The 27,265-nt window shown below is 41.5% G+C and overlaps 1 protein-coding gene across 1 annotated transcript in view; it reads left to right on the top strand.

Annotated features, from left to right (window-relative positions):
* Nucleotides 1-27,265, top strand: part of DEPDC1 (DEP domain containing 1) — a 1,033,362-nt gene that overhangs the window by 356,916 nt on the left and 649,181 nt on the right. The window contains exon 4 of the mRNA XM_044085606.1: nucleotides 1,186-1,307. Within this exon, the coding sequence (XP_043941541.1) occupies nucleotides 1,186-1,307 (122 nt within the window). The remainder of the gene's footprint in view (nucleotides 1-1,185; nucleotides 1,308-27,265) is intronic.

The raw sequence follows: 27,265 nt of genomic DNA, 5'->3' as shown, positions 1-27,265 counted from the left end.
TTGTTCAGTAGCAACTTGGGCTTCCCCTCACACTTTTATCTCTCATTATAAGCTGGATCTGGTGTATAGAGGTAAAGCATCTTTTGGCTCAGTGGTGCTCAGAAATAACCTTCCTTGAATCCACCTAGGGTTTTAAGTAGCTGGGTACTCTGTCCCATCAGTTGACCACAGAATGAAAATTGACAACATCAGATAAAAAAGTTGTGTACTTAACCATGATGTTCCATCTGTGTTGTCAGTTTTCATTCCTCAACTCCCCTCCCACCAACCCCCAACCTTTTTAGGTTTTTTTCTAAAAGAACGAGAGGATATTCCATCAGAAATAACCCAAACTGACCACCCAAAAACTTTTAAAGTAGCTCTAAAAACACATTATCTAACCAATCCATCCTGCACCTGCCTCAGGAGCAAACCACCTTAAACGGTACATTTCACCATATACTAAGATGGCAAAACTTTGCAAAACCCAGTCTTCACATTTTACTAGTGTTTTCCTACTATACAGGGTACCCTAATCTTACCAAAGAAGCTGATGTTTCTTAGTCCATGTCTTGTCTATTGATGTAACATTACAACCTATTGTAAGGATTTTTTTAGTTCGATTTAATGTAAGTCCTAAGAAATGTAAATTGTAACATGTTTTTCTCCCGGGTATATCTGTAATATTTTTAATTGTATTTTAAATATTGTCTTTCTTTTGTAATGCTTGTGGAGATTTTCTCCCCGGGCCCCCACTGAAAATGGGTCTCTGATCCAGTGGACTTTCTCATTCAACAAATGTTATGTCTTTACCAGTTCCAGAACTGACATTGTCCCTTCCTTTCTGAGCCTGTTTTTCTCTTCATCCAAATTGGACAGGTATATATATATATATATATAAATTGTAAGAGTATGTTTTTCTTTAGTGCTTGCAAACAAGATCTGAGGTAATAGGGAGGATGCTTTATGGGTAAGGGAGACTCTCGAGAGTTTGGGATTGCTATGAGCTTTTACAAACGGCCAAGTCGGATCCGAACCCATCAGTCGAGGAGGAATGAAAATTGACAACACAGACGGAATGTTATAGTAAGTGCATAACTTTTTCTTTAAATTATTTGCTCATGGCTGCTATATAGCTGTCTGTGTTTTTCAAACCTGGTGTATAGAATTTTTTTTTCTTATACTTGTAATATTGTTTTATTTAAGGGGAAGGTTATGAATGTCATCCATGGAGAAGATTCACCACAGCCTGCAGAGGAATATGTATATTGCAGAGAAATAACTCCAGAAGCTGTGCAAGAAATATGGAGGAATATGACACTAATTCAGTAAGAATTTTTTGTTGTTTCTGAGAAATGAAAACAGGATCACCCTATTTGGAAGGTTTATTTATGTACACTTGCTGTCAAATGCTGCATATTATTTTCTGGTTGCCCCAAGTTGCTCTTGACCTCATGGTGTTGTCCATGAAGGTTTCCTTCTGCTGTCTATACTTATGACCTGGAAAAGTAAGTAGTTTATTTTCCTGTAATATTATTCTTCCTTTACTGAGGCAACCACACTTTCCCCAGGACTTGTTACAGGTTTTGAAAGTGTTGCATTAATTGTGGTTCTTTGCTCCCACTTTGAGTCCGAGACTCTCACTAGATTAAAGTGTGCTGCCATTAACAAGAAGCTTTTTTATCCCAGATTATAAAAAAAGTTGCAGTTTAATACTGATATTAACCCTGGGATTCAATAACGCCTTCAGTAAGTGTACAGTCTTCTGAGTGAACAGGCAACACAAGCATAACTCACACCTTATTCCTCCTAATTTTAATTTTCCTATTGATTTTCTTGCAGGTTTAAATACTGACAGGGATTCATAATAGTTACCACAAAGTGTAGATTACATGTACACTTAGTGTAATCTTTCTGCATGATTAGAAAGCACAAAATATGTGGTAAGAATTTTGTTGAATGCAGATCATGTACACTTAGTATGGGTGTTATTGAATCTTGGCCCCAAGTCTTATTTATGCAGAATAACAGCAAGCTAATCGCCTGATACTTAAAATAAACTCTGTAGATCTGTGTGCAACCCATAACCATGACTTTAAATAAATTGGCACTTATAATCTGCATGTTGAACTATGTCATTCTTGGAAGTGGTCTGTCAGTTTATGTCCAGCTTCCCCATAATCTTGTTTGTCCTCGTTAAAATCTTATGCAAAATGCTGTGTTGTAGAAGTTATTCAGTTTAGTCCTATTTCTGAGTTAGTTTTGCACACTTCTTAATAGATCATATCCTATTAACTCAACACCATTACTGTGGACCTGTACATAAACTAAAGGCCTAGGTTATCTTGACCATTTTCTTCCACCTAATTAATTTGCAGAAATTTTAGTCCCATCTGGAAAACTGTCCTTTAATACCAGTCTTTTTATTTAGGTATGTAATGATTGAGCCACATGCCTTGATTTCTGTAACAGTGAGAACTGCTGGTATTAGTGGGTATTTGCAGTGTCCACGTTCAGTGGCTGTGGTTTGTTGTGTCTAAGGGGATTGTAGAGGGAATTAGAGCAAGGAGTTTGGAGGAAATGAAAGCAAAGTATTTGTGTCTTTTTTCCACAATATCTGTATTGTCATTTTTTTCTTTTGGAGCATATAACAGCAGTTGGGCTATTTAGTAGATGGGGAAAGTGCTGCATCAATACAGTAAAATTAGATATGTAGATAGCAGTGTGTGTGTGTGTGTGTGTGTGTGTGTGTGTGTGTGTGTGTGTGTGTGTGTGTGTATATATATATATATATATATATATATATATATATATATATATATATATATATATATATGTGTGTGTATATATATATATATATATATATATATATATATATATATATATATATATATATATGTGTGTGGAAAATGTTGAAAGTGCATAAGAATGAGAAAATGCTCCACCAATTATAGTACAGTTAGGCTAGCAATCAGTAATGAAAACCATCATAAAGACTTCAGGAAGTTCTGTCAAGTAAGTTCGTCCCACAAATGCTTATAACAGATTTTGACAATCAGGCAGTGCTTCTGCTCTGAAAAAGGCTCTGTACCTAGAAAAGACATGCATCCATCAGAGTGGCTGCCATCAATAACAACTGATCAGAGATGAGTGAACATAAAAAATAATGCTGAGCAATGACAGAACGCTTTGAAAATTTGAAAAAAAGTGTTTGTCGGGTAGAGTGTACTAGCTAATTGGCTGCACATACAGACTAATGCACCCTGTGGTTTACCTGTACATTTGCAAATAGTATTTTGTTGCAGGCACAGAAGCAGATGAGGTATGAATTTTGGCCGTGGCTGGAGTAGTCTTGAGAGATTTGTAAGACCATGTCACTGCTGTGACATAGTGGTTGTGACCCTGACTCTCCTCTGATGACCATCTTTAATAGGTTAGAAACTTGTATGCCGTATGATATGGTTGGGAAGCGAAAGGAGTGAGTGACCAATGGCAGCTTGCCCATCTTGGGTAGAGGGTGCTGGCCAAGTCCTGCTTCAGGAGCTCTATCTAGAGGAAGGGCCAGGATTACAGCTTTTGCAGTAAGAGTGAACATGTCAAGAAATACACTCCTTCAAAATGTGGACATGAGTGTGCAAAAGCATTCATTTGTCAATGCTTAGTGCAGTCAGCTCTGCATTATGATTTCTAGGTGGGTAATCTTAAAAGGCATTTAAAAAATTATAATGTGCACTGTATATTGTAGGGAGTAGATGGGGACATGATTTCATTGGAGTGTTAAGTGTAACAAAAGAAGTTTACAGTTCTGTGGAGGAAAGTGTATTTGCCTTGGCAGCACCCCCTCAGGCTTACCATCTCTTAAGGTACCTGAAAATTCTCCACTAACATTGGAGCAACAGCCGTGTAAACTGATGCCAACACCTGTCAGTAACTACATTTGCCAAACATTTGATTACTTTTGAAGTTAGAGACTGGTGTTCTATTGTAGAAGACCCCTCTGACATAACATCAGTACAGGCTTACCACAACACTTCAGCCAAATACCAATTCTTCTGTGCTCCCCACATCCTCTTTTGTTGAAATCTTTGGCAAAAAAAGAGGTATTTAGTGCCACTTTAGAGGAGCAACACTGACCTGTGTCATTTGCCTGAAATGGCTGGTGCTTGTTTACATTTATGGTTACTTCCCAGGTAGAGATGTACTTTCATGTAAACGTCCAAAGTTATAAAAGAAAATATTAGTGTAATCCTTTTCCTTTATCTTGAGAGGGTAAGGAACTATTTTATACAGCCATAATTCACTTTACTCAGTAAGATTATTCTGACATAGTTGTTTGGTTTTGCACCTTAAGGTAAAACTTAAAAACTTAAAAAAATTAATAAATAAAAATAAAGCAAGCTAAATAACTTGGGAGGATATGTATAACTTTACCCACTGCAGAGTAGTCTCCCCTTAAAAAAAATATTATGCAGAGATAATGTGTTTGCCAGAATCTTAGTCTAGGATTCTTCCCTCATTTAAAATCCTGCCATTTATGTAAATGTAAGTCAACACCCAGAAATGCAGGTTGCAGCTGCTGTCTGAAAAGAATTCTTACATAGGGTGGATATAAAAAGTGCACATACCCCTGTTAAAATTCCATTTTTTTCTGATATAAAAACATGAGACCACAATAAATAATTTCAAAACTTCTCCCACCTTTAATGTGACCTATAACCTGTACAATTCATTTGAAAAACAAACAAATCTGTTAGGGGAAAAAATATAAAACAAAATAAAAAACGTACAATAAGCTGGTTGAAAATGTGTGCACACCCTTAAACTAATACTTTGTTGAAGCACCTTTTGATTTAATTACTGCATTCAGTCTTCTTGGGTACACACCTGCCATCAATTAAAGCAACTGATTAACCCCAAATAAAGTTCAGCTGTCCTAGTAGGATTTTCCTGATATTTACTCAGATGCCTGCTACAGCGAAAGCCATGGTTCGCAGAGAGCTTGCAAAGCATCAAAGGGATCTCATTATTGAAAGGTATCCGTTAGGAGAAGGGTACAAAAAATTTCCACAGAATTGGATATGCAATGGAACACAGTGAAGACAGTCATCAAAAAGTGGAGAAAATATGGGACAACAGTGATGTTGCAAAGAACTGGATGCCCCTCCAGAATTGATGAAAAGACAAGACGAAAACTGGTCAGGTAGGCTGCCAAGAGACCTACAGCAACACTGAGGGAGCTGCAGGAATTTCTGGCAAGTACTGATTGTGTACTACATGTGACAGCAATCTCCTGTTTTCTCCATATGGACTATGGGGTAGGGTTGCAAGACGAAAGCCTTTTCTTACACACAAAAACATCCAAGCCCAGCTAAAATTTGCAAAACAATACATCATGTCTCCCAAAAGCATGTGGGAAAATGTGTTATGGTCTAAGACCAAGGTTGAACTTTCTGGCCACAATTCCAAAAGGTATGTTTGGTGCAAAAGCAGCACTTCACATCACCAAAAGAATATCATCCCCACAGTGAAGCATGGTGGTGGGAGTATCATGCTTTCACGGTGCTTTTCTTCAGCTAGAACTGGGGCTTTAGTAAAGGTGGAGGGAATTATGAACAGTTACAAATACCAGTCACTTATGGCCCAAAACCTTCAGGCGTCTGCTAGAAAGCCGAAGATGAAGAGGAATTTCACCTTTCAGCACGACAATGACCCCAAGCACACATCCAAATCAACAAAAGAATGGCTTCACCAGAAGAAAATTAAAGTTTTGGAATGGCCCAGTCAGACCCCAGACCTAAATCCAATAGAAAATCTGTGCGGTGACTTGAACAGGGCTGTGCACATGAGATGCCCTTGCAATCTGACAGATTGGGAGAGCTTTTGCAAGGAAGAGTGGGCAAATATTGCCAAGTCAAGATGTGCCATGCTGATAAACTCCTACCCAAGAAGACTGAATGCTGTAATTAAATCAAAAGGTGCTTCAACAAAGTATTAGTTTAAGGGTGTGCACACTTATGCGACCAGCTTATTGTACGTTTTTATATTTTCCCCTAACGGATTTGTTTGTTTTTTTAATTGAATTGCACAGATTACAGGCCACATTAATGGTGGGATAAGTTGTTTGAAATGTTTTATTGTGGTCTCATTTTTTTTATATCACAAAAACTTGACATTTTAACAGGGGTGTGTACACTTTGTATATCCACTGTAGCTAGCAAGTGACAGACATCCAGCTGTGTACAATTGTGTGTGACACATATGCTGACCATCACTGCACATTGCTTCTTTGCTAGGGTTCTTGTTAAACTATCCATAGTGCACGAGCTTTCAATGCCATGTCCATCTGTCTCCATCTCATTCTTCATCCCTAAGATAAAGTGGATATAAAGTTGTACTTCCTGAAAAGTCAGATCACCACCCATTGAAGAGACGCACCTAGGATCACCAAGCTGGAAGCTATACAGGTACATGTGGGAGGATGGGTGATTGGGGGTTGGGTTAAACTTGGAAATATCAGGGAGAATGGGGTGAATAGAAAAATTACTAACATTTGCAATAATTATAAAACTGACCAGCCAGGATGTTCTTCGTGTTTCACTGTTGTAGTCATTACATTTGGGTTATCTGCTTGCAGGTAGCCCTCAGTCGGCCTGATTAACAAAGTCTTGGGTCCTGTGTCGGTTGCTGTCCCTTCTTCCATGATGTCAGGTCGTCAGGGGTGTAAAACATGCAGCTGACGCCATTACATCAGTCTTTCTTGCCGTGCGGTGCCTGAAGCAGAAGCAGTTCGCAAGTGCCGGTCGACCGACACCTGAAATTTTCGTTTTCGAGTTGCAGAGGGGAAGGCTATTTCAAAGCAAACCATTTCTAAATGGGTAGGCCATTGCATTCATTTCTGCTACAAGCACCATGGAAAACCTATCCCCCAGGGGATCAGACCTTACTCCACCAGGGCTACATCTACCTCTACAGCCTTTATCAGAGGTGTCCCTACCAGGGACATCCTAGAAGCTGCTACTAGGAGTTCTGTACATACTTTCACCAAGCATTATCATTTGCCCAATTTTCTCTAAATCTAGAGCTGGCTTTGCCACTGCAGTCTTGCAGAGCCTTATAGCTGGTCCTAATGCTATCTAAATTCCTCCTCCCAACCATAGCTTTGGGAATCTACCCAAATGTAATGACTGCAGCAGTGAAACAAGAAGAATATAGTACAGTTGTGTACACTTACCATAAATGTAGATGTTCGAGTGTATTTACTGTTGCAGTCCTGGTTACCCTCCCTCCAGCCCCCTAACTTCTTTCGGCTATACTTCTACTTTCCTTTACTATGCTTAAAAGCCTTTTTGGTGTATTTGCTTTTTTGTTGGTGGTATATCATTGTAATTTTATATTTAATTGCTTCCCATTAGGGGGGGCTCATGACATCTGGGGCAAGACAAACTGATGTAATGGCGTCAGCTGCATGTTTTATACCCCTGACGACCTGACGTCATGGAAGAAGGGACAGCAACTGACGCAGGACCCAAGACTTTGCTAATCAGGCCAACTGAGGGCTACCTGCAAGCAGATAACCCAAATGTAATGACTGCAACAGTGAATGCACTCGAACATCTACATTTATAGTAAGTGTACACAGATGTACTTTTTACCATCCCGCAACTGACAGACACCCTCCCTACCTAGTATCGGTGGTATAAAGTAGTTGTCTTCTGGCACTATCTGCAGTTCTTTCTTGCCTTTTCAGTTCAGTGTATAATGCTGTCACTTGTGTCCTCAGTTCGTCATTCAGGAGTGAAAACCAGAGATTGTTTAAAAATAAGTGCAAGACTGGGGATCTATTATTTCAAAATGTCCTGCTATTTGCCCGGTTTTAACAACTACATGTGTGGAAAGTGGATTCCAGACAGAACTTTCATTTATATACTGTCTATTCTGGTTAGACCAAAAGCACAACATCCCTAACTGTAAGTTTTGTGCATACTTTAACAGCACGACAATCATGCATACATCTGATTTCCTTAACAGATACTTAATTGAAGGCGGTGTTAGGTCTAGGCATACTGTGATCTGACGTTGTTGTTTTCATTTGCTCTTCAATCTGTGGGAGCACTGATCCCAGCATTGAATTTGAGCTCCAAGCTCCTCTACTACTCATAATGCTCCTGTCTCCCTCCTTCTCTCAGATCTTGTTTGCTGCGCATATTGCTAACATTGTGGTCTGTTGTTCGAGGCTTCTGGTGAATGAAATCTGTGATTTAATTCTATCATTTTGATCCTTTCTGTCTTCTTTTCCACCGTTTCACTTTCCTCTACTCTTGTGCTCTGGTGTCTGTCCCTAGTGTTATAACAAATAAACAAAAAAAAAAAATCATATTCCTGTTTCCCTCTTTCTCTCTCTCACTCCTTTGGGTGTGTGTGTGTGTGTGTGTGTGTGTGTGAGTGCTTGTGGGTCCTCCTCTTCCTCTACCGTGGCTGAGACACCAAAGCCAAGGTTCCGGAAGTACACAGTGTGTGGTCATAAGCTTTCCCCCTCTGATGGCCATACTCTGTGCGTGGTCTGTTTTAAGGGTCCCACACCTGGATTCCTCCTATTTGATCTACGTGGGGTTCAACCTCTGCTTGTTGATTGACCGGAGGAATAAGCTGATCCTTCAGGGTCTCCTGTCAATCAACACGCGGGGGTTGACAGGAGGAATAAGCTGATCCTTAAGGGCCTCATTCCTCCTCATACCGCAGAGGCCCCAGCTTCTGCTTCAGCTTTTTTCTCCACCCCAGCCTCTGGGACTCTATTCCACCAAGAGGACCGGGGAAGGGGAGGAAGCATAAGCACTGAGACCGGGATAGGCCTAGGAAGCGGTCCACCGACTGCAGTTCCTCAGCCGAACCCCCCAGCGAAATCTCATCTGGCTCCCGGCTTGGGCTCCCTTCGGCTCTGTTCACCTTGCTTCTCCCCAGAGTCAGAGGTTTCCTGGAGCCATTGCTCTGTGTCGGCCTCTCCCCACCACCTCTCTAGGCTGGTGTATGTGGCCTCCTCCGCCAGGTCCACCCACAGCCTTTCCGAAGCTGAGGTGGACAGGATAATGTGGAGATTTATCCTCTGAGTTGATTGTTCAGCTTGATGAGAGATTTCTTATCCTGCTGGGCATTCCCTGGAGAACTCAATTGCATATTAGTGTCCTGGAGATGAGGGCGGTGCAAGCTGTTCATGCCCATCTTCCCATAGGGTGATTGCCATCCAGACAGACACGTCTGTAGTCTGGTACATCAGCAAAAAGGGGGAAACCAGGTCTTATCCCCTTTGTCCCAAAGCCATGAGATTGTGGGAGTGAGCGATCTCCATCAGCTGTTTTCTGGTGGCAACGCACATTCAGGGGAGGTCCAACATTCTAGTGGATAGGCTCAGCAGGTCTATCCTGATGCCTTACGAGTGGTCTCTGAATCCTTCAGTAGTGAAACAGATCTTTCTAAAGTGCGGTCAGCCTTGCTGCGATCTTTGCCTCTCTTACCAATGCGAAGTGCAGTGAGTTTTTCACTCTGAACCTCCCACTGGGGGAGTCCCCCAGAGACGCTCTGGTTCATGCTTGGCCCTCTGGTCTTTTGCATGTTTATCTTCCACTTCTCCTGATTCCAAAGTTCATTCAGAAAGCTCAATGGCTGGGGAACTCGGTCCTCCTTATTGCCCCATTCTGGCCTTGCCAAGTGTGGTTCCCTTCTCTGTGTGTCTCATGTAGTGTGTCCTCCCTGGATGTTGGATCCGGTTCCACATCTGATTTCACATCCCTCAGGGATTCCACACCAAGATCTGGCCAGTCTGAAGCTCACCGTGTGGCTGCTCCAGTTCCCATGATAGTTAGGACTCCCAGGCTGTTTTCTCTGGTTAAGAAGATATTGGTTGTGGCTCATAAATCTTCTACTAGGAAGGTGTATTTTAGTAAGTGGAAACGTTTTAAGATTTGGGCATCTCAACATGACTTTGGATCCCTTTACTTCTCCAGTTCCTGCTATCTTAGAGTTTCTGGCAGATATTTTTCAACAAGGTGCCAGCTTTTCTGCAGTTAAAGTTCAACTAGCAGCTATATCTAACTTCCATGTAAGAGTTAATTTGGCTTCCCAGGCTTCTTCTAAGCTTTGTAAAGCCTTTTTGAAAGGTACAGTGGATATAAAAAGTGTACATCCCTGTTAAAATGCCAGGTTTTGTGGCATAAAAAATGAGACTACAATAAATCATTTCAAAACTTTTCCCACCTTTAACGTGCCCTATAACCTGTACGATTCAACTGAAAAGCAAATCTGTTAGGGAAAAAGATATAAAAAATAAAAAACATACAATAAGCTGGCTGCATAAGTGTGCACATCCTTAATCTAATGGTTTGTTGAAGCACCTTTTGATTTTAATTGACAGCATTCAGTCTTCTTGGGTAGGGGTCTATCAGCATGGCACATCTTGACTTGGAAATATTTGCTCACTCTTCCTTGCAAAAGCACTCCATGTCTGTCAGATTGCTTGGGCATCTCTTTTGCACAGCCCTCTTCAGGTCACCCCACAGATTTTCTATTGGATTTAGGTCTGGCCTATGGCTCGGCCAGAATTTACTTCTGGTGAAGCCATTCTTTTTTTTTATTTGGATGTATGCTTGGGGTCATTGTTGTATTAAAAGGTGAATTCTCCTTCATCTTCCACTTTCTAGCAGACGCCTGAAGGTTTTGGGCCAAAAGTGACTGGTATTTGTAACTGTTTATAATTCCCTCAACCTTGACTAAAGCCCCAGTTCCAGCTGAAGAAAAGCAACCTTAAAGCATGATACTGCTGCCACCATGCTTCATCGTGGAGATGGTGTTCTTTTGATGATGCGAAGTGTTGTTTTTGCGCCAAACATACCTTTTGGAATTGTGGCCAAAAAGTTCAACCTTGGTCTCATCAGACCGTAACGCATTCCCACATGCTTTTGGGAAACATGATGTATTGTTTTTCAAATTTTAACCGGGCCTAGATGTTTTTCTGTGTAAGAAAAGGCTTCCATCTTGCAACCCTATCCCATAGCCCAGACATATGGAGAATATGTGAGACTGTTGTCACATGTAGTACACAACCAGTACTTGCCCGAAATTCCTGCAGCTCCTTCAATATTGCTGTAGGTCTCTTGGCAGCCTTCCTGACCAGTTTTTGTCTTGTCTTTCCATCAGTTTTGGGGGGCATCCAGTTCTTTGCATTGTCACTGTTGTCCCATATTTTCTCCACTTTTTCATGACTGTGTTCATGGTATATCCAATGCTGTGAAAAATTTTTTGTACCCTTCTCTTGACTGATAACCTTTCAACAATGAGATCCCTTTGATGCTTTGTAAGCTCTCTGTGAACCATGGCTTTTGCTGTAGCAGGCAACTGAGTAAATGTCAGGAAAATCCTACTAGGACAGCTGAACTTTATTAGGGGTTAATCGGAGTCTCTTTAATTGATGGCAGGTTTGTACCCAAGAAGACTGAATGCTGCAATTGGATCAAAAGGTGCTTCAGCAAAGTATTAGTTTAAGGTTGTGCACACTTATGCAACCAGCTTATTGTACATTTTTTCTTTTTTATATTTTTCCCCAATTGAATTGTACAGGTTATAGGTCATATTAAAGGTAGGGAAAGTTTTGAAATGATTTATTGTGGTCTCATGTTTTTATATCACAAAAACCTGGCATTGTAACAGGGGTGAGTACACTTTTTATATCCAGTGTACTTTTGTACTTAGGCCTTCAATCAAGGACCCAATGCCACCTTGAGATCTTACTCTGCTCCTTCAAGCATTAGTTTCTTCCTCGTTTGAACCCGCAGCTTCAGTGGATCTGCTGTTCTTGCCTTGGAAGACAGCCTTTTTGATTGCCATTACTTCAGCCAAAAGTGTCTAAGCTTCAAGCTTCATCGGTTAAGCTTCCTTGTATGTCTTCCATAGAGACAGGGTGTCCTTATGGACTAATCCTTCTTTCCTTCCAAAAGTGGCTTCGGAATCCAACCTTAATCAGGTTATCAATCTCACTGTTGTCTTTCCGAATTTTCAGAATTTTCAGAATAAGGGAGAGTATAAATTGCACCTGGTGGATGTTCATAGGCAATTACGTTTTTACTTCCACAGAACAAAGTCCTTTCGGAAGTCTGAACAACTTTTTGTTTCCTACTCTTAGCACTTTTAAGCGAAACCTGTATCAAAGGTCACCATTGCTCATTAGCTCTCTCAGTGGATAGTTCTGGCATGTTCAGCCAAAAGATTCTTTACCACGTCAAGTCAAGGTGCATTCTATTTTGTCTGTGGTTACTTCAGCTGCCATTTGGTCTAGAGTTTCTTTGGATCACATTTGCTCTGCGGCTACTTGGGCATCTTCGCATACTTTCATCTCCCACTACAAGCCGGATCTTCTATCCAGAAACAGGGCATCCTTTGGCTTCGCTGTGCTCCGGAATATCCTTCCATGAGGGCTTCCCAGGATTTTGGTAGCTGGGGACTCTGTCCCACAGGTTGAATACAAATGAAAACAACAACTTCAGATAAAGAAGTTATGTGCTCACCATAACGTTCCATCTGAGTTGTTGCTTTTCATTTGTCTTCAACCATCCCTCCCTACTTCCCCCTGCCTTACCGTGGACTGTGTGGTTGACTGGCCGGAAGAGACATAGCCTTTACTTTGACTTAACTTCATTCCTATGGTGCTCACTGAGTATTTTTGCCAAAGGGTAAGGCCTTGAGTCAGGTTGGGATGCTACGGCTGTCAGCAAACTGGATCTGAGGGGAGGAGGGAGACGGGGACATTATGGGTAGGGGAGGAGCTTGGCGCTTGGATCTGATGCTGAAAAATGCATCCAAGTCAGATCTGTCCCGGATCCGTATTCCCACAGGTTGAAGACAAATGAAAAGCAACAACTCAGATGGAACATTATGGTGAGTACATAACTTTTTGTTTGCTGGTCCCTGTCCAATGTTCCTAAGAAATACTATGAAAAGCATGTGAAGGACAAGGATGTTAGGTAGGCCAATGACACTTTAGTGGTGCATGATTCCTCACTCCCATCTCGAGATTGCTGAGCCAGGAGAGGCGCATTCATAGTCACCAACATAAGTTACTGCTGGGTCTGAGACCACTGGTGCAACATCTTTGGAGGCCACCATGTCTACCACTTCTATGTTCTCTTGAGCAGGAACTAGGCAGACGTGTGTCAGCTGTGGATCAACCTTGCAAGCACTCAAGTTAAGGAGGGTGTGTCCAGAATCCCTCCATCTTTTCTTAATGAGGATGTCCCTGGGGCCTGGTCTGAGGCAATGTTTGCATTCTGAGGTCTTGCCATTGGATGGGCCTAAGCCCAACCCTCTCAAGCTGAGGTGACTTCTTGGGTTGCTGTAGTCAACACTGCATAGGTCAGTGGCTCCTCATTCCCAGGTCACCCCACAGGACCTTGTCACACTGGTGCAGGATTTCGTGAATCCGAACAGCTTACATTGGAAAAAGGAACCTGTGGCAGGAGCTTTTTCTAGAAAAAGAAGTGACATCTCTCCCCAAAGAGACTCCAATTCCTAATACTCAGTAAAGGAATTAGCTTATTGGAACATCTACCTTCCTACCAGTACTATGACTAAGATTCTGAAGACAGCGTGTCCTTAGTCTTGTCTCTGGAGAACTTATTGTTTGGGGAACTATTTTACAGGATGAAGGAGTCTTTCTTTGGGGAGTCCATGACTTCTCTCAGGTTCAGAAGAGCCATCCAGTTCTCGAAGTCTTGGATGATGCGTTTTCAGAAATATACTTGCAACCTTCTAAACCCCCCCCCCCCAGCTCTTTGGAATCCAGACAGCTTCTACCGAGTACTTGATATTCGAACACTGATACCAGAACCCACTGGTAGGATCCAGCTGTGGTGTCCACGAAGATAAACATTAGGCCTGCATTCAGCAACCCTTTGCCAAATGATAGGGAAAGAAGTCTAGACTTATTTGCCAAGAAAATGTATACTTCTGCCACCCTGGCCACGAGACTTATTTTAGACCTTTCCAGAATAACCAAATTTCTAGTGATACCAAAGTTCAAGATGCTCACTCTTCAAAGACTATTATGTCTTGATGGTGACTTTAAATTTAAGACATTTATTTTCATTCTAGTTGCTCAGGAACGCAAGTGTTCTTTCTTTTTCAGATCAGAGGGATCCCACTTTCAGTTTTATGCCTTACTATTTGGTTTATCTACCGCATCCAGAGTCTTCAACAAATATCTGGCACCGATCATTGTCTTCCACAGAATCAAGAGGGTGCACATCTGCCCTCACCTGGATGATTGCCTTATCCAAGCAACATCCCTGGAAGAGCTCCACAGAGCTATGAAAACTACTGTGGAATTCTATCACGCTGTAGGCTTCATCCTCAATGCCCAGACATCCTAACTATCTTGGAATATAACTAGATTCTGTCTCAACAAAATGTCTTCCTGTCTCATAACAAGATCACTGCCCTGCCCACTTAATTGGAAAACACCTACAGCCAGGAAACCATCTGAGCCACAGACTTCCTCAAGTTACTTGGCCATATGGCATCTTGCAACAGTGATTCCTAAAAAAAAAACAAAAAAAACACCACCATCATTCTCTGGATATCATCATTCCAATTCTTCCTTGTCTAAAAAAAAAATAATTACTACGGTGGGATGAGAATGTCACAAAAAAGAAGGGGCTCCTTTCAAAACCCTAGACGCTTACCAAGTGATGACCACAGCTCAAACCTGACATAGGGGGCTCACCTAGCACACCTGAGAGTGCAGGGGACATTGGACAGATGTTTGGCAATACAACACTTGAATGTAAAGGAAATTAAAGCGGTTATTCTAGTCGTGGGAGCATTCAAGGATGAGCTGAGACACAAGGACTTTTAAAAAAAAAAATCCTGACAGAAAATACCACAGTCATGTGGTATATAAACAAGCAGGGATATGCCTGCTACCATTTTACAAGAAGAAAATTATAATTTGAGAAGTAGCAAGAAAGAGTGTGAAGCATATTTAACTTTATATTGCAGAGAGTAATATGAGGTATTTATAGGACAAAGCAATAAATAAGTAATAGTAAAGGCAGAGAATCCAAGGAGAGAGAGAGAGGGAGTGAGAAATGTAAAAGATTTAAGATGACATCTTCTCTTTCTCTTTGCTCCCTATGTACATATTTGCAGGAAGCAGAAACATAGTGGTGATTAACAGAGCAGCAGTGTATAAGGGACGATGTGTGAAAAAGTTAACCTAGTGTAGGGTAGTGCTGATTAAGTGATATGTCCTGCAGTCTGGCATTTTTACCGTTCAAACAGATACTGTTTGAGCTGGGGTCTGAACTTAGTGTTACTATACTCTGTGTGAAAGTGTAGACAGGTTGGTCACAGTTTTGTAGAGAAACTGGAGTCAGAGTTGTGTAGTTTTGTAGGTATTGTTTAGAGAGTAGGGCCTATCATACTCTGGTTTCTGAGGCTGTAGGTTGGGGGTGGCAATCGTAAGGTCCATTGCAAGTGGATTGGGGCATCTTCGTGGAGTAATTTGAACAGTTGCGAAGTAGGTTGGACCTGACTTGTACTGGAAGCTGTATTCACAAACTTTTTGATATAGATTCTGCACTAGTTTACTTCAAAGCCAAGTTACTAGATGCCTTTAATGGTACTGGTTTAACATTAGGGACTCTCATTGGTGGAATGTGATTGTGTTCACACTTTCCTTAATTTTTTTTCCCGAATAATGCTCCCTTGCTTGAGCCTTCCCTTGTCTTATGCCTTATTTGTTGATGGTAAGAAGTAACCTTGTTATGCATTTGTATAGTAAGAAGCTGTATTGTTTTTTTTTTTCTTAGTTTAATAAGTTCTGCTGCCATTTTTATTCCATTCTTAAACTTCTGTCGAATGGCTTAAGGCAGGATTTTTTAACACAGTATTTGGTTTCGGAATCAAGTTAGGTGTAAATTGGTTGCTTCTTACAGACATGTGAATTTGCCTTGGATTTGAGCTGCTGGTGCATACTTCATAATTGCCCTTTGGTAAGGTAAGTGATTGGTTGTTAGACTGCTGTTCTTACTTGCATGTTAACATGCCATTTGAATCCAGTTTGCTTAAAAAAGTTATACTGAAGTATACCCGAGGTAGAAAGGCGAAGTCTGTAAAAACATGTAGCCATGTCAATAATAATCCCAAAGGATTATGACTAGAAAATGACAAAACATGAAATCAATGAGAAGCTGTACAAGAACTGGGAGAAGGATGGGTGATGTGCTAAACATATGTTGTAGAAGTTTAGCTTAGTAGCTTTAGAGTGGTAGAAGATTTGAAGTCTGTAAGAGAATGGTAAGACTCCATCACGTGACATTAACTCCTTGTGATTGACAGAGACAGATGCAGTCACAAAATAGAGAGAACATTTGAATGGAAGCATCTTTCAATGTGAAACCCCCCCCACTAAAGATGTTCTTTAGGGAGGAAACCCTCATGCATCCCCCTGTATGATTGGCTGCACCCACAAAATATCCCACTGTAGATACGAAGTTTGAGGTTACTGCATTTCAGGATAGGAGCAATCTTTGGGATACTGCAATCTCTATTTTATTGGATAAAACCTGATAATTGCACACCAGTGATAACCCAAAAAGTGTAGATGATTTAATAAAGATGTTTAAAAAAGTGTTTGTGTCTTGACAGCAAACCTGGCATCTGAATGGGGGAGTTCCAGGGAGGAATATAGGAGCTAGAGATGGTAGTGGACTGGATAATAAGGTAAGAAGGGACATAGTGTCTGAGAGGAAATCAACTAGAGGCCAGCAAAAGGCATGTAGTGGGAAAAATGTTATGGAGGGAAGAAATGTAGACTGCTAAAAGATGCTAACAAGCGTCAGAAGAGTACAGTCAAATGCTGTAAATGGAAAATGTGAGAGATATAACCATGAAAGACAGTAAAAGGAGAGTGAGACTAAAGTGTCGGTACAGGCGGAGATAATGGTGACAAGTGATTATAGGTTCAAAGGTAAATGCTAGGCTATCAGTATGCAGACTGTTACAAACCTAGTCAATAACCAGAGGTCAAAATCAAACCCTGTATCTTGTAACTGTGAAGTAAATACCTTAACCATTATGCCAGTCCTGCTCCCCTCTTGATAGGAAACACTACAGGAAGAACAGAGAGGAGCACACTGCCATATGGGAAGGCTAGAGGGTGAATGGTACAGACAAATGGACAAGAGCTTGTAGAAAGAGTGCTTGAAGAATAATGACTGAAGAAGTTGAATTGCATGGTGTGAGGCATACAATGGAGTCAGTGAGGAGAGCTTGGGCTGAAAGAACTGGAGGGGATAAGGACGTGGGGCAGGAAGTGAGGGAAGTGAGAGCCAGTGTGAATAGAGGATGGTTTTGGTGACTAAGAGACCTGTCACCAAGGTGATCAAGAGTCTTGTCAAAGAAAATAAGGACGCCTCCATTACATTAAAATTGAACTTGGGTCTCACTTTCAACATGGCAGAGACTGACAAAGGCTGGACATGTTTTTACCTGAAATTATCTGTACTTGTCCATGTCATAACAGGAAAAGGTCAATGGATCACTTCACCTACCTGCTTATTAAATAAATAAAATGAGTTATTCTTAGGAGAAATATCAGGTGGGAGCAAACAAAACCAGGGAGGTGATAGAAAGGTGGCAAAATAATGAATTAGATTTGGCATTCTCAGAGGTGTTATCTGTGCCAGCAACCAACACACTTGTGAAAGAGAGGATTAGAGAGCATGACTAGATGTGGTAGCGGACAAAGGAGATGTGGTTGGAATTGGAAGGAGGATGGGGTTGACTTGGCAGAGAGACCAGTTCTATGCCAAAGATGCGCTCCATCTTTGTCCATAAGAAACTGTGCTACTTAGAGCTTAGAAAGACCAGCTTAGTGACTGTACCTTTAAACTAAAATAGAATGGTGAAGAATGTCACATATGTAGAAGAGAGTGATAGATTATGCAGGCAGTAGAAAGAAAGAGAAAAAAGGACATGAGTGTATCTGTATAGCAATAGTATGTAAAGAGTGTGTGTAGGAAAATGAGATGTTGCAAGCAGTAATGCAGAGGGAACAGATCTATATTGTTGGAATTTTAGTAACTTGAGGGTAGTGATGGGGGAGGTGAAACATGAAGGTACTTGGATGCAAGCTTTTCAGAAAGGATAGAGAAAGTATCTATGGGAACAAAGCAGTAATCTATGTAACAGTGTGCCAAATGCAAGATCAGGAAAGGGAAGAACAATTTAAGGTGAAGGAAGGTGAAATGGATAGAATGTTGTTAGAGTGATATTACATTGCCCTGAAGCATATTAAAGGAGGATGATGAGAAATTGCAAGGAGAAAATAAAGGGTTGAGCTCGAGGGCTGCCTTCACTGGTGCAAAGTTGGACTCCTCTTTGTCTATCACTAATGCCAGTAGAGAAGGCCCACAGAGTCATAGCACTGGCAAACCAGCTGATGTGAAAGTGGTGGCTCTAGGCTTGAACCTTCCTGCATCTCGTGGGTCTTATGGTTTCCACAATCTTCACAGTGCCTTGTACATGCCTGAGGATGTGAACTGCAGACACTGCAGTGGACTGTGAGGTGTCAGTTGCTAGAAAGCAGCACACCCTTGTAGACTTAAGTATGATACCATCATCATCTGGCTGAAGATTGGTGGATGAACTGCATTAATTTCATTGTCTGTCTGTCTTCCCTTCCTGCAGCAAAACTCACTGCAAGTTCTGATTATGACTGGTTCTCTACTGGGTTTGAGACCACACATGGCCTTCGTGCTCTGAGAAAGTAAATCCCCAGGAATGGTGGCTTTGCTTATATCAGATGAATGCTGCACGCTTGTGTTATTTGCTATAGGTGACCCATAAGAGGGATGAGATTACTGATTTATATGAACAGTGTGTGATATGCTACTACCTCGTGCACAAAAATATTGACTGGTAGTGATCCAGCCCCTTTGCTGCAGAGGGGATAAAACCCTTACTGTGCCCAAAATGACTCTTATTTGAGTAGCAGTATGGGTCGTGAAGGGACCAGACAGGGAGTGAAAAGAATGAGTGGCCAAATACAGCTTGCCCTTTCTGAGGAGAGTGAGGCAGGTTAGACTCACTGCAGCATTAAGTGCTGGGCAGGCCCTGTTCTGCAAGTACTATACTGCTTGGGTGGAAGACTACACGTGAGCAGAAGCATGTACACAACGCCTAAAGGCAGCAATTGTGGTGCTGTCAAGGCTGACAGAGTGAGGAAAGGTGAGGTCACACTCCCTAGGAGCAGTAAGATGCTGTACCAGAGTCATTGAGCTCGTTACTGCTAGCCTTAAATCTGGATCTGACTGAGCCCTGGCGAGGCTAAGGCAGGTCCAGTAGACCCAGTGATCAATGAGGAGAGAAGATGGTGGCAGCTGGTCAGCTGCACACAGGGAGAACAACAAAAAAAAAGTGGTCTGTAGAATTTGATATCAGGGTGCACAACACAGGCATACAGGCAGTAAGTGCATTGGGAGATTCCCTCTGTCAAAGCTGCAGCCTACTACTGGAGTCAAGCATAAAGGGAATCTTTCCTGATCAATGTCTTCAGGAGTTGAGTATTAGCTTGATATGCTTGCTTCACAGGATTGCATGGCCACCTAACTTTTTTTCAGTTCAGTACGCTAAGGGAGAGTTGGATGGTGACCACATTCTTTCTCTTCTTGCAGGAAAGATTCTTGTACTATTTTCCACCATTCTTTTTAATTTCATACATATCACATCACTTACAGAAGGTTCCAGAATACAACCTGTTTGTTGCATGTTTGCAAAGAGGGGTATGGATCAGGCTTTCTGCATCTTGGCAGCCCAGAAAATGATCACAGTAAAATTCCCCCTTCATTTAAGTGGCAATTGGTAACACCTCAGGGACTCGCTTCTCATTTAGAATCCTGTAGCTGAACTTGTCTAGAAGGCTTTGCCCTCAAGTGTATTCTGGTAAGTGGAAGAGGTCCTGCATTTGAGCAAAGAGGTATCCTGTGGTGCTTCAGTTTCTGAGCTTGTACTTGGTCTTGACTTATCCATGACCACCTGTATTACCAATATCAGTTATTACAGTCAAGCTGTTACAGACATCTTTTTATATTATGACCATGTGGAGTGTAGAATAATTGTCTAACACCAGCTTATTAAGCAGTCATTTAAAGGAGTTCTGCAGCATCATCCCTTCTGTTAAAAAAAACATCACCTCATTAAGACTTGATTTGCTGATGAACAGTTTCGTCTATCTCAAGTGGCTAAGTTTGGTGGCTCTAAAGTGTTTCTCCTATGTCTTCTCAAATGTCAACTAGCTGAAAAAAAGTTTAACCTTCACCTTGTCAAAGATGCTGCAAAAAAACATTTTCTGCAAGGGAAAAGTACTACTTTACCCCTCATATGGGAAGCTTTACTCTCTTAATGCTCTTACTAACTCTACAGTTGCACAACTACAGAAAAAAGACTGCAGAGTTAATTGCTACTGGTGTGCAAATAAAAAAAAAACCTTAACTGACTCTTCTCTCTCTAGTCTTCCACACAGGTCTGGTTTCCCAGTCTGTTTTGACCAACATTTCCAAACATGTTTATTTCCATTTCTGCCTTCCTTGCAAATACATATTGCTGTGTAAGGTGCTGTGTAAAATTCTTAAAATTCTCATTTTTGCTCTTTTATATGCATTTCTTTTTATCCCAAATTCTCTTGCATAATTTCTGTCGCTCATTCTGTGTTATAATTAAATTATTTCATATCCACCTTTTCTCTGTTTCTTTTCCAAAGTGTTTTACCAGTGTATTAACAGACCTCCATACTTTAATACACCTCTTCCTTTCTGCATACCTTGCCATTTGTCCTATGGTGAATAATTTGCTTCCTCTTTTTCCTATTACTTTTTAGCCCGTCTCTTTACGCAAATCAGCTATTATGTAGTAGGTATCCTTATTTCCTTCCTCAACATTTCAACGGAAATGTTCATTTCCTTTATATACTTCTTAATAAGCGGCCTCATTTTCCTTTTTGTTACAGTACTTCAGTATTCCTCCTTGAAAATGTTTTCAGCAGTAGTCTGCCTCCTCAGATTTGTGACTGTAAACATCCCCCTTTTCATGTCTACATTTTTTGTTATTGTTTCTTTTTATTTTTCCCTGTTACTTCCATAGTAGAAATGGGATATGCCGCGGTGGTGCAGCGGTAGTGTTGTTGCCCCACAGCAAGAGGTTCTCCCGTTTGATTTTCGGCTAGAGTGCGGGGAGTGCCTTCTGTGTGGAGTCTGCATGTCCTCCCGACGGTTGGGTGGGCGTTCAAAAGACATGTGTAAATGGGCGTGCCTTCATTGAATGTTGAATGTCGAGCTGGCACCTCGGCATTCATGAAAATCTACTGGCAGTCATTAGTGGACCAGGAAAAGCCGAAAGACAAACAACAACTTCCATAGTAGAAATGGTAGTGCCCTGTAATGTGTGTTTTTTATTTGTGGGGGGGGGCCTGGTGCCTGCTATCCATCAGTCCTCTTAGCGGCCTAGTGGCCCACTTTCTTTCTGTAGTGTGAATGTGCTTCCTGGTTCTTACTCTTGCAAGATGAGAGCCTACAACAAGTGCTGCCTTCCAAGCAATCAGGAGGCCTTTTTCTGCTTAAGGCTCTAACCCCAACCTTTGTTAGCAGATTAAACATTTGCATAATTGCAAGGCCTGCAGTGCCCTCCCAATACATGTGCATGCTTCCATACACATGCTAAGGGTTCACATTATATGCTTGTTAAGATGAAATGCATGTTCCCAATCTGTCATTGATGGATGCCAGTCAAAACTCTTCTTGCCTAATGGGAGTCAACTGGAAAAACTGTTCCAATTCCACCTCCCCAAAAAATGGGTGGACATGTTCTGCTATTCACTGCTATCCTCCCCGTTAACTGTTTTTGCAGCCGACCTGCTTATTGAAGCCTGGACATCATTGTTGCAGTTAGAGCTTCCTATCTGCCCCAGAGTTGGCTACCTCCTATGCTTGTTGTTCTTAGGAATTCCCAGCTCTCCTTGCTTCTGTCCCACTATCTATTGTAATACTTTAAACTCTACTGCACTCGTTGGAAAATACAAAATGTCCCCATCTGCCTACATGTTTCCTAGCCACTAGCCACTCTTTTTTTTTTTTTCTTCGCCATATCTTTATGCAAGTTTCCATGCAGGGCTGGCCTTAGCTGAAATGGTGTCCTAGGCAAAGTAGTGCTTTGGCACCTCTTAAGCCCCACCCACACCATACTCATGAAGCACCCCTATTTGATCCACACCCACAGAAAGGTCACTGCTCAGAAAAGCTACTCCAGTCATTTCCTTCAATTATTTAAATGCATAGGAAGAAAAGGTACCTCAACACACTTATTAGCTAAGCTGTTATACAAACTGATTAAGGGATCTAGGCACAAATGAGTTAAGTAACTACCTTTGTGTACATATTTCCTACTTTAAATACCAGAGCTGGATAATGGTCAAATAGGGCCCTAGGCAGGGTAATGGATCAGCCCCCCGGCAGCCCCTCTTGCAACAACCCCCTCTCCAGCCATTCCAGTGTTCCAGTATTTGGCTGTTTCTCATCAGTTAACAAACACTGTTCAGACCTATCCGTGTGCATACTGTTTTCTTATTTACTTCTACAATCATTATAACTATTAAAATAAAATAGCAAAAACACAGATAGCCATTTGCTAAATAAACACAGTCTCGCAATGAAAACAAACTTAACATGAGCAGTAAACTTCTCTACCCTTGAAACTCACGTTCATTGAAATAGCATGAAAACCCACATTCATAGAAAATGCATTTGGCCAGTGGAGGATTAAGTTTACCTTTGGGCTGTTTTCAGAACAGACTCCTTGCACACATTTTTAGGGGCCATGCATACATGCATTTGTTCTTTGATTCACCTTCCTGATTATATTCCTTGTATAATACAGCACCACTTCTTAGAATGTGTTTTAAATTTGTAGTTTTAAACATTCTTTTAATAAGCAATGAAATAAAATGTATGAACCAATAATGACAAAACTACCCGTGTCAGAAAATGTCAGCCATAAAAGGGCGCTCAGACTTCTTTCATTACAATCCACCAATATCGCTCAATATGCACAATCTCTGCAGAAGTAAAATCTGAACAATTCCATATTAAACAAATGTGAAACTTATGAAGAGGTTGCTACTGGCAAACAACTTTATATCTCAATGTTTCATCTACAAATGTAGTGCCTGCTGCCCTTGAAGAATTAAATTGCCTATATTATGTTAAAAAATTGGTAAGCTGGTAATTATTGTAATAATAAATGACTAACAAGTTCATAGTTACTAAGTATCTCATAGAAAGGAGGACATATATCAGGAGTGTAGAATCCCTATCCCCCTTATAATGCACCAAATAATCAGCAATCATATGTGGGTACTTCAGTGTTAGCACTCCATCTACATGGTGTGGGAGTAGAATCCACAGCCTTCTGCACCAAAGTCACTTACGATACTAACACTTTTCAGATTCTACAACACAGTGTGCCATTTCATAAACAAAACAGCTGCACATTGAAAACAGACTTGGTATGAGCAGCAGTAAACTTTCTTCCTTTGAAGCTCACAATTCCATGAAAATGAACTGAAACTCATAATCCCTTGAAAATGCACTGAAACTCTTAAAATCCTGAAAATGTATGAAAACTCACATTTCTGTCAGCGGTCTGATAGTTGGCGTAGAGCAGTGGATCCCAAACCTTTATGGACAGAGACCCACTTTTGAAAACAGTAAATGTTATGTTGTCCTATCTCACCTTCATTCTTACAATGATGGATTCAGAGCCGATCCTTGGCTCCAACTCGGCCGAATACTTAGCTGAAAGTCTCAAACCTGGCACGTAGCAAAATGGTATCACACAATGCAGTGGTGTAATTCCCAAGATCTTGTTTGCCGCTTTACTAGGTTGGATGCTCTCATCTTGGCTGTGGCCAAGTTTTGTCAATTTTTTCTATTATCTTGTCTAAAACTTGTTATATTTGCATATATATATATATATATATATATATATATATATATATATATATATATATATATATATATATATATATATATAGCCTTTATCTTTTAGTTTAACTCATGTCTCTTTGCTGCTCGTTAAGTTGTGATATTTTTCCCTTTAGCACGGCTTTTGCCGTCGCTTTGTAGACCCCTTTTGGTATCCCGTGTAGTGGTTATTGTTAGTCTGTTGGTCTTTTATAGCTTGCTTAAGTTAGAGAGCTATTGCCTGTTTAACTTAGAGGGCTTTTAGTGTTTATTGTCGTTTAAGTTAGAGGTTCTATTTTTCTCCCCTGTTTCTCCTTTGTGTTGTTCTGTAGTAATTTCTGGTGTAGCTTTACCTATTTTAGCTTAACAACATTTTTTCTTGTTCTTGTTGCCTGTTGCTGTCGCCTTCAAGATCTTAACTTGAAAATGTCTAAAGACCAGAAAGAAAGAAAGAGAACACAAGCCTTCGGGCTTTAAGAAATGTCAGAAGTGCTCACAAAAAATGTCCATAACGGATGGACATGTTATATGTGTTTATAGCCTTAGTGTCATCCATCTCCAAGAGTACTGCATGTTTTGTCAATCTTTTAGTGCTGGAGTACTTCAGGAAAGGAGACGTAAGTAAATTCTGAAAGGGCTCTTAAAGCCTTCTTTTGAGGAAGCCATCCATAGTTCTTCTTCGTCTCCTTCCCCTAAAAAGGACATGTCTCACAAAAGACACTCTGCCATTGCATCCGCACCCAGTCTTCGGTGCCGAGTCTACCCCTCGGGGCGTCTGCTCGGGTTAGCTCTGCTCTCACATCAGCCGCAGGATCCGATCTCATTGGCTCAGTTGCCTTCCTCTGTCTCCTTGGAGCCAGCGGGATCCGCCTTTGAGCTGATGAGGAGCGTGTTGTCTACCCATTCAGCACTACAGAAGGATACCAGTACTCATCCTCCCAAGGCATTGGCTACTGTCTGAGCACCACCCATTCCTCAAGACAGCAGAGACCCTGAGCCTCACAATCCCCCACTGAGTGAACCCCTTTCATCCGAGGCCTCCCCAGAATATCCTTCTGAGGAGTCACCTCTGAGGAGAACCTGCAAGAGGAAGCATGTTGACTCCTCAGATGAGTCCATCACTTCAGACACTGTCCTCTGATGATATCGCATTTGCAGATGTTCTAGAGATCCTCAAGCAAAGAGGCAGCTGGCAAACCACCACCCCTTCTGATGAGGAGTCAGTGTACCTGAAGGCTTTTGGGTCTCAACCTTCAGCCTCCTGGGTATCTCCACCTTTTGATGAACTAATGGACCTGGTTAGTTAAAAGGTGTGGGAGTCTCCCGACACTACAGAACCGGTCCCTTGGAGGCCAAACAGATTTTTGTCAGCTCCTTCAGGCAAGGAATTTCTAACAAAGGGAGTACCCGTAGATGCTATGGTGGTGGTAGCAGCCACCAAGAAGGAACTTGCAGAGACTTCCACATCTGTTCATCCTCCAAATAAAGACTCTAGAATGATGGACAGATATGGGAAGCACATCTTTTCTTCAGTGACTTTCTCACTGCGATCGCTGAACTATTTATCCCATTTCACAAGCTACAAAGAGATCTCCTGAAAGAGCTAGGAGATGCTCTACAGGGTTCATTAGCTGCGGGGGTGAATGAGAAAGTCTCCTCCCAGCTGTCCACCTTAAATTCCATTGTTAACTCCTCCATGAGGCTCCTATCATACGCAGCAGATGGAGCGAGCAGGGCAGCGGGTTCTGGAGTTTCCCTTAGGAGACATTCCTGGATGCGTTTGTGCAATTTTGCAGAGCCCTTTGTCTACCTTTACTAACTCCCCTTTTGGTGGTTCCTCACTCTTTGAACCTAAAGTAAAAGACACTCTAACCTGGTGTGAGCAGGAAGGGAAAACTCTCTCTGCTGTTGGAGTACGTTTTTCTGTACCTTCAAGACCTTATCCTAAAGGTCAGAAGAGCGGAAAGATGTTGTTCAAAAGACAGTGACCACGGACGTTTCCCAGATAGGGTGGGGGGGACATTATCTGGGAAGAACAGTCCAAGGTACATGGCAAGAACACGAGGCTCACTTGCATATAAATGTTCTAGAGATGAGAGCAGTGCTTCCTGCATTGCAAGCACTTCAGGACTCTCTCTCCCTCTAGGGACGATTGCGATCCAATCAGACAATATGTCTGTGGTTTGGTATATAAACAAGCAGGGGGGAACCAGATCTTACCCCCTTTGTTGAGGAGCCCTAAGTGTGGCAATGGGCAGTTTCTTCCCAGCACATTCCGGGGAAATCCAACGTGATAGCGGATAAGCTGAGCAGAGCAATGCTAATGCCTCATGAGTGGTCTTTCAATCACAGTGTAGTGGAAATGATTTTCCAAACATGGGGACAGCCTTGCTGCGATCTCTTTGCCACGCCCATGAATGCCAAGTGCAGCAACTACTTTTCCCTAATGCCCTTTCCAGGGGAGACACCGAGAGACACTCTTACTCACGATTGGCCTTCGGGACTTCTGTATGCCTTTCCACATTGATCCTTTCTCTGCACCTATTCATTCTATTTTGGAATTTTTGGCAGAACTTTTTTAAACAAGGCTCAGCTGCAGCAACCATCAAGGTTTAACTGGCTGCAATTTCAAATTTTCATATTGGCAATTCTAATTCCAACTTAATGTCACGTAGGTTGTGTAGAGTCACCTTAAAAGGTGCTTGCTTATTAAGACCTCCTTTTAAGGAACCCCTTTCTCCTTGGGATCTAAATTATGTTTTGTCTTAACTCACATTCCCTTACTTCGAGCCCTCTTCATCCTCGGACCTAAAGTTCCTTTCATGGAAGACCTTGTTTCTAGTGGCTATAACTTCTGCTAGAAGAGTGTCAGAATTGCAAGCCCTTTCTATTAGGCCACCATATTTGATTTTTCATAAGGATAGGTATTCTTGCGTACAAACCCAGCCTTCCTACCTAAAGTCTCTTCTCCAAACAACATAAACCAATCCATAGAACTTCCAGTGTTCTTTCCTAATCATAGTAACAGGGCAGAGTACAAATTACATCAACTGGACTTGCATAGACAACTCAGATTCCATTTGCATAGAACCAAAGATTTCAGAAAATCTGACCAATTATTTGTATCCTTCTCTGATGCAAAAAAAAAGGATCCTCTGTTTCAAAAACTACTTTCTAATTGGCTGTCAAATTGTATTGTGCTCCGAACCCATCATTGTAAGAATGAACGG

The sequence above is a fragment of the Protopterus annectens genome, chromosome 10.part0, assembly GCF_019279795.1.
Source record: "Protopterus annectens isolate FY-2018-M chromosome 10.part0, PAN1.0, whole genome shotgun sequence".
NCBI classification, from domain to species: domain Eukaryota; kingdom Metazoa; phylum Chordata; order Ceratodontiformes; family Protopteridae; genus Protopterus; species Protopterus annectens.
Note: the sequence above shows the minus strand (reverse complement) of the source record. Positions and strands in the feature narration are given on the sequence as shown.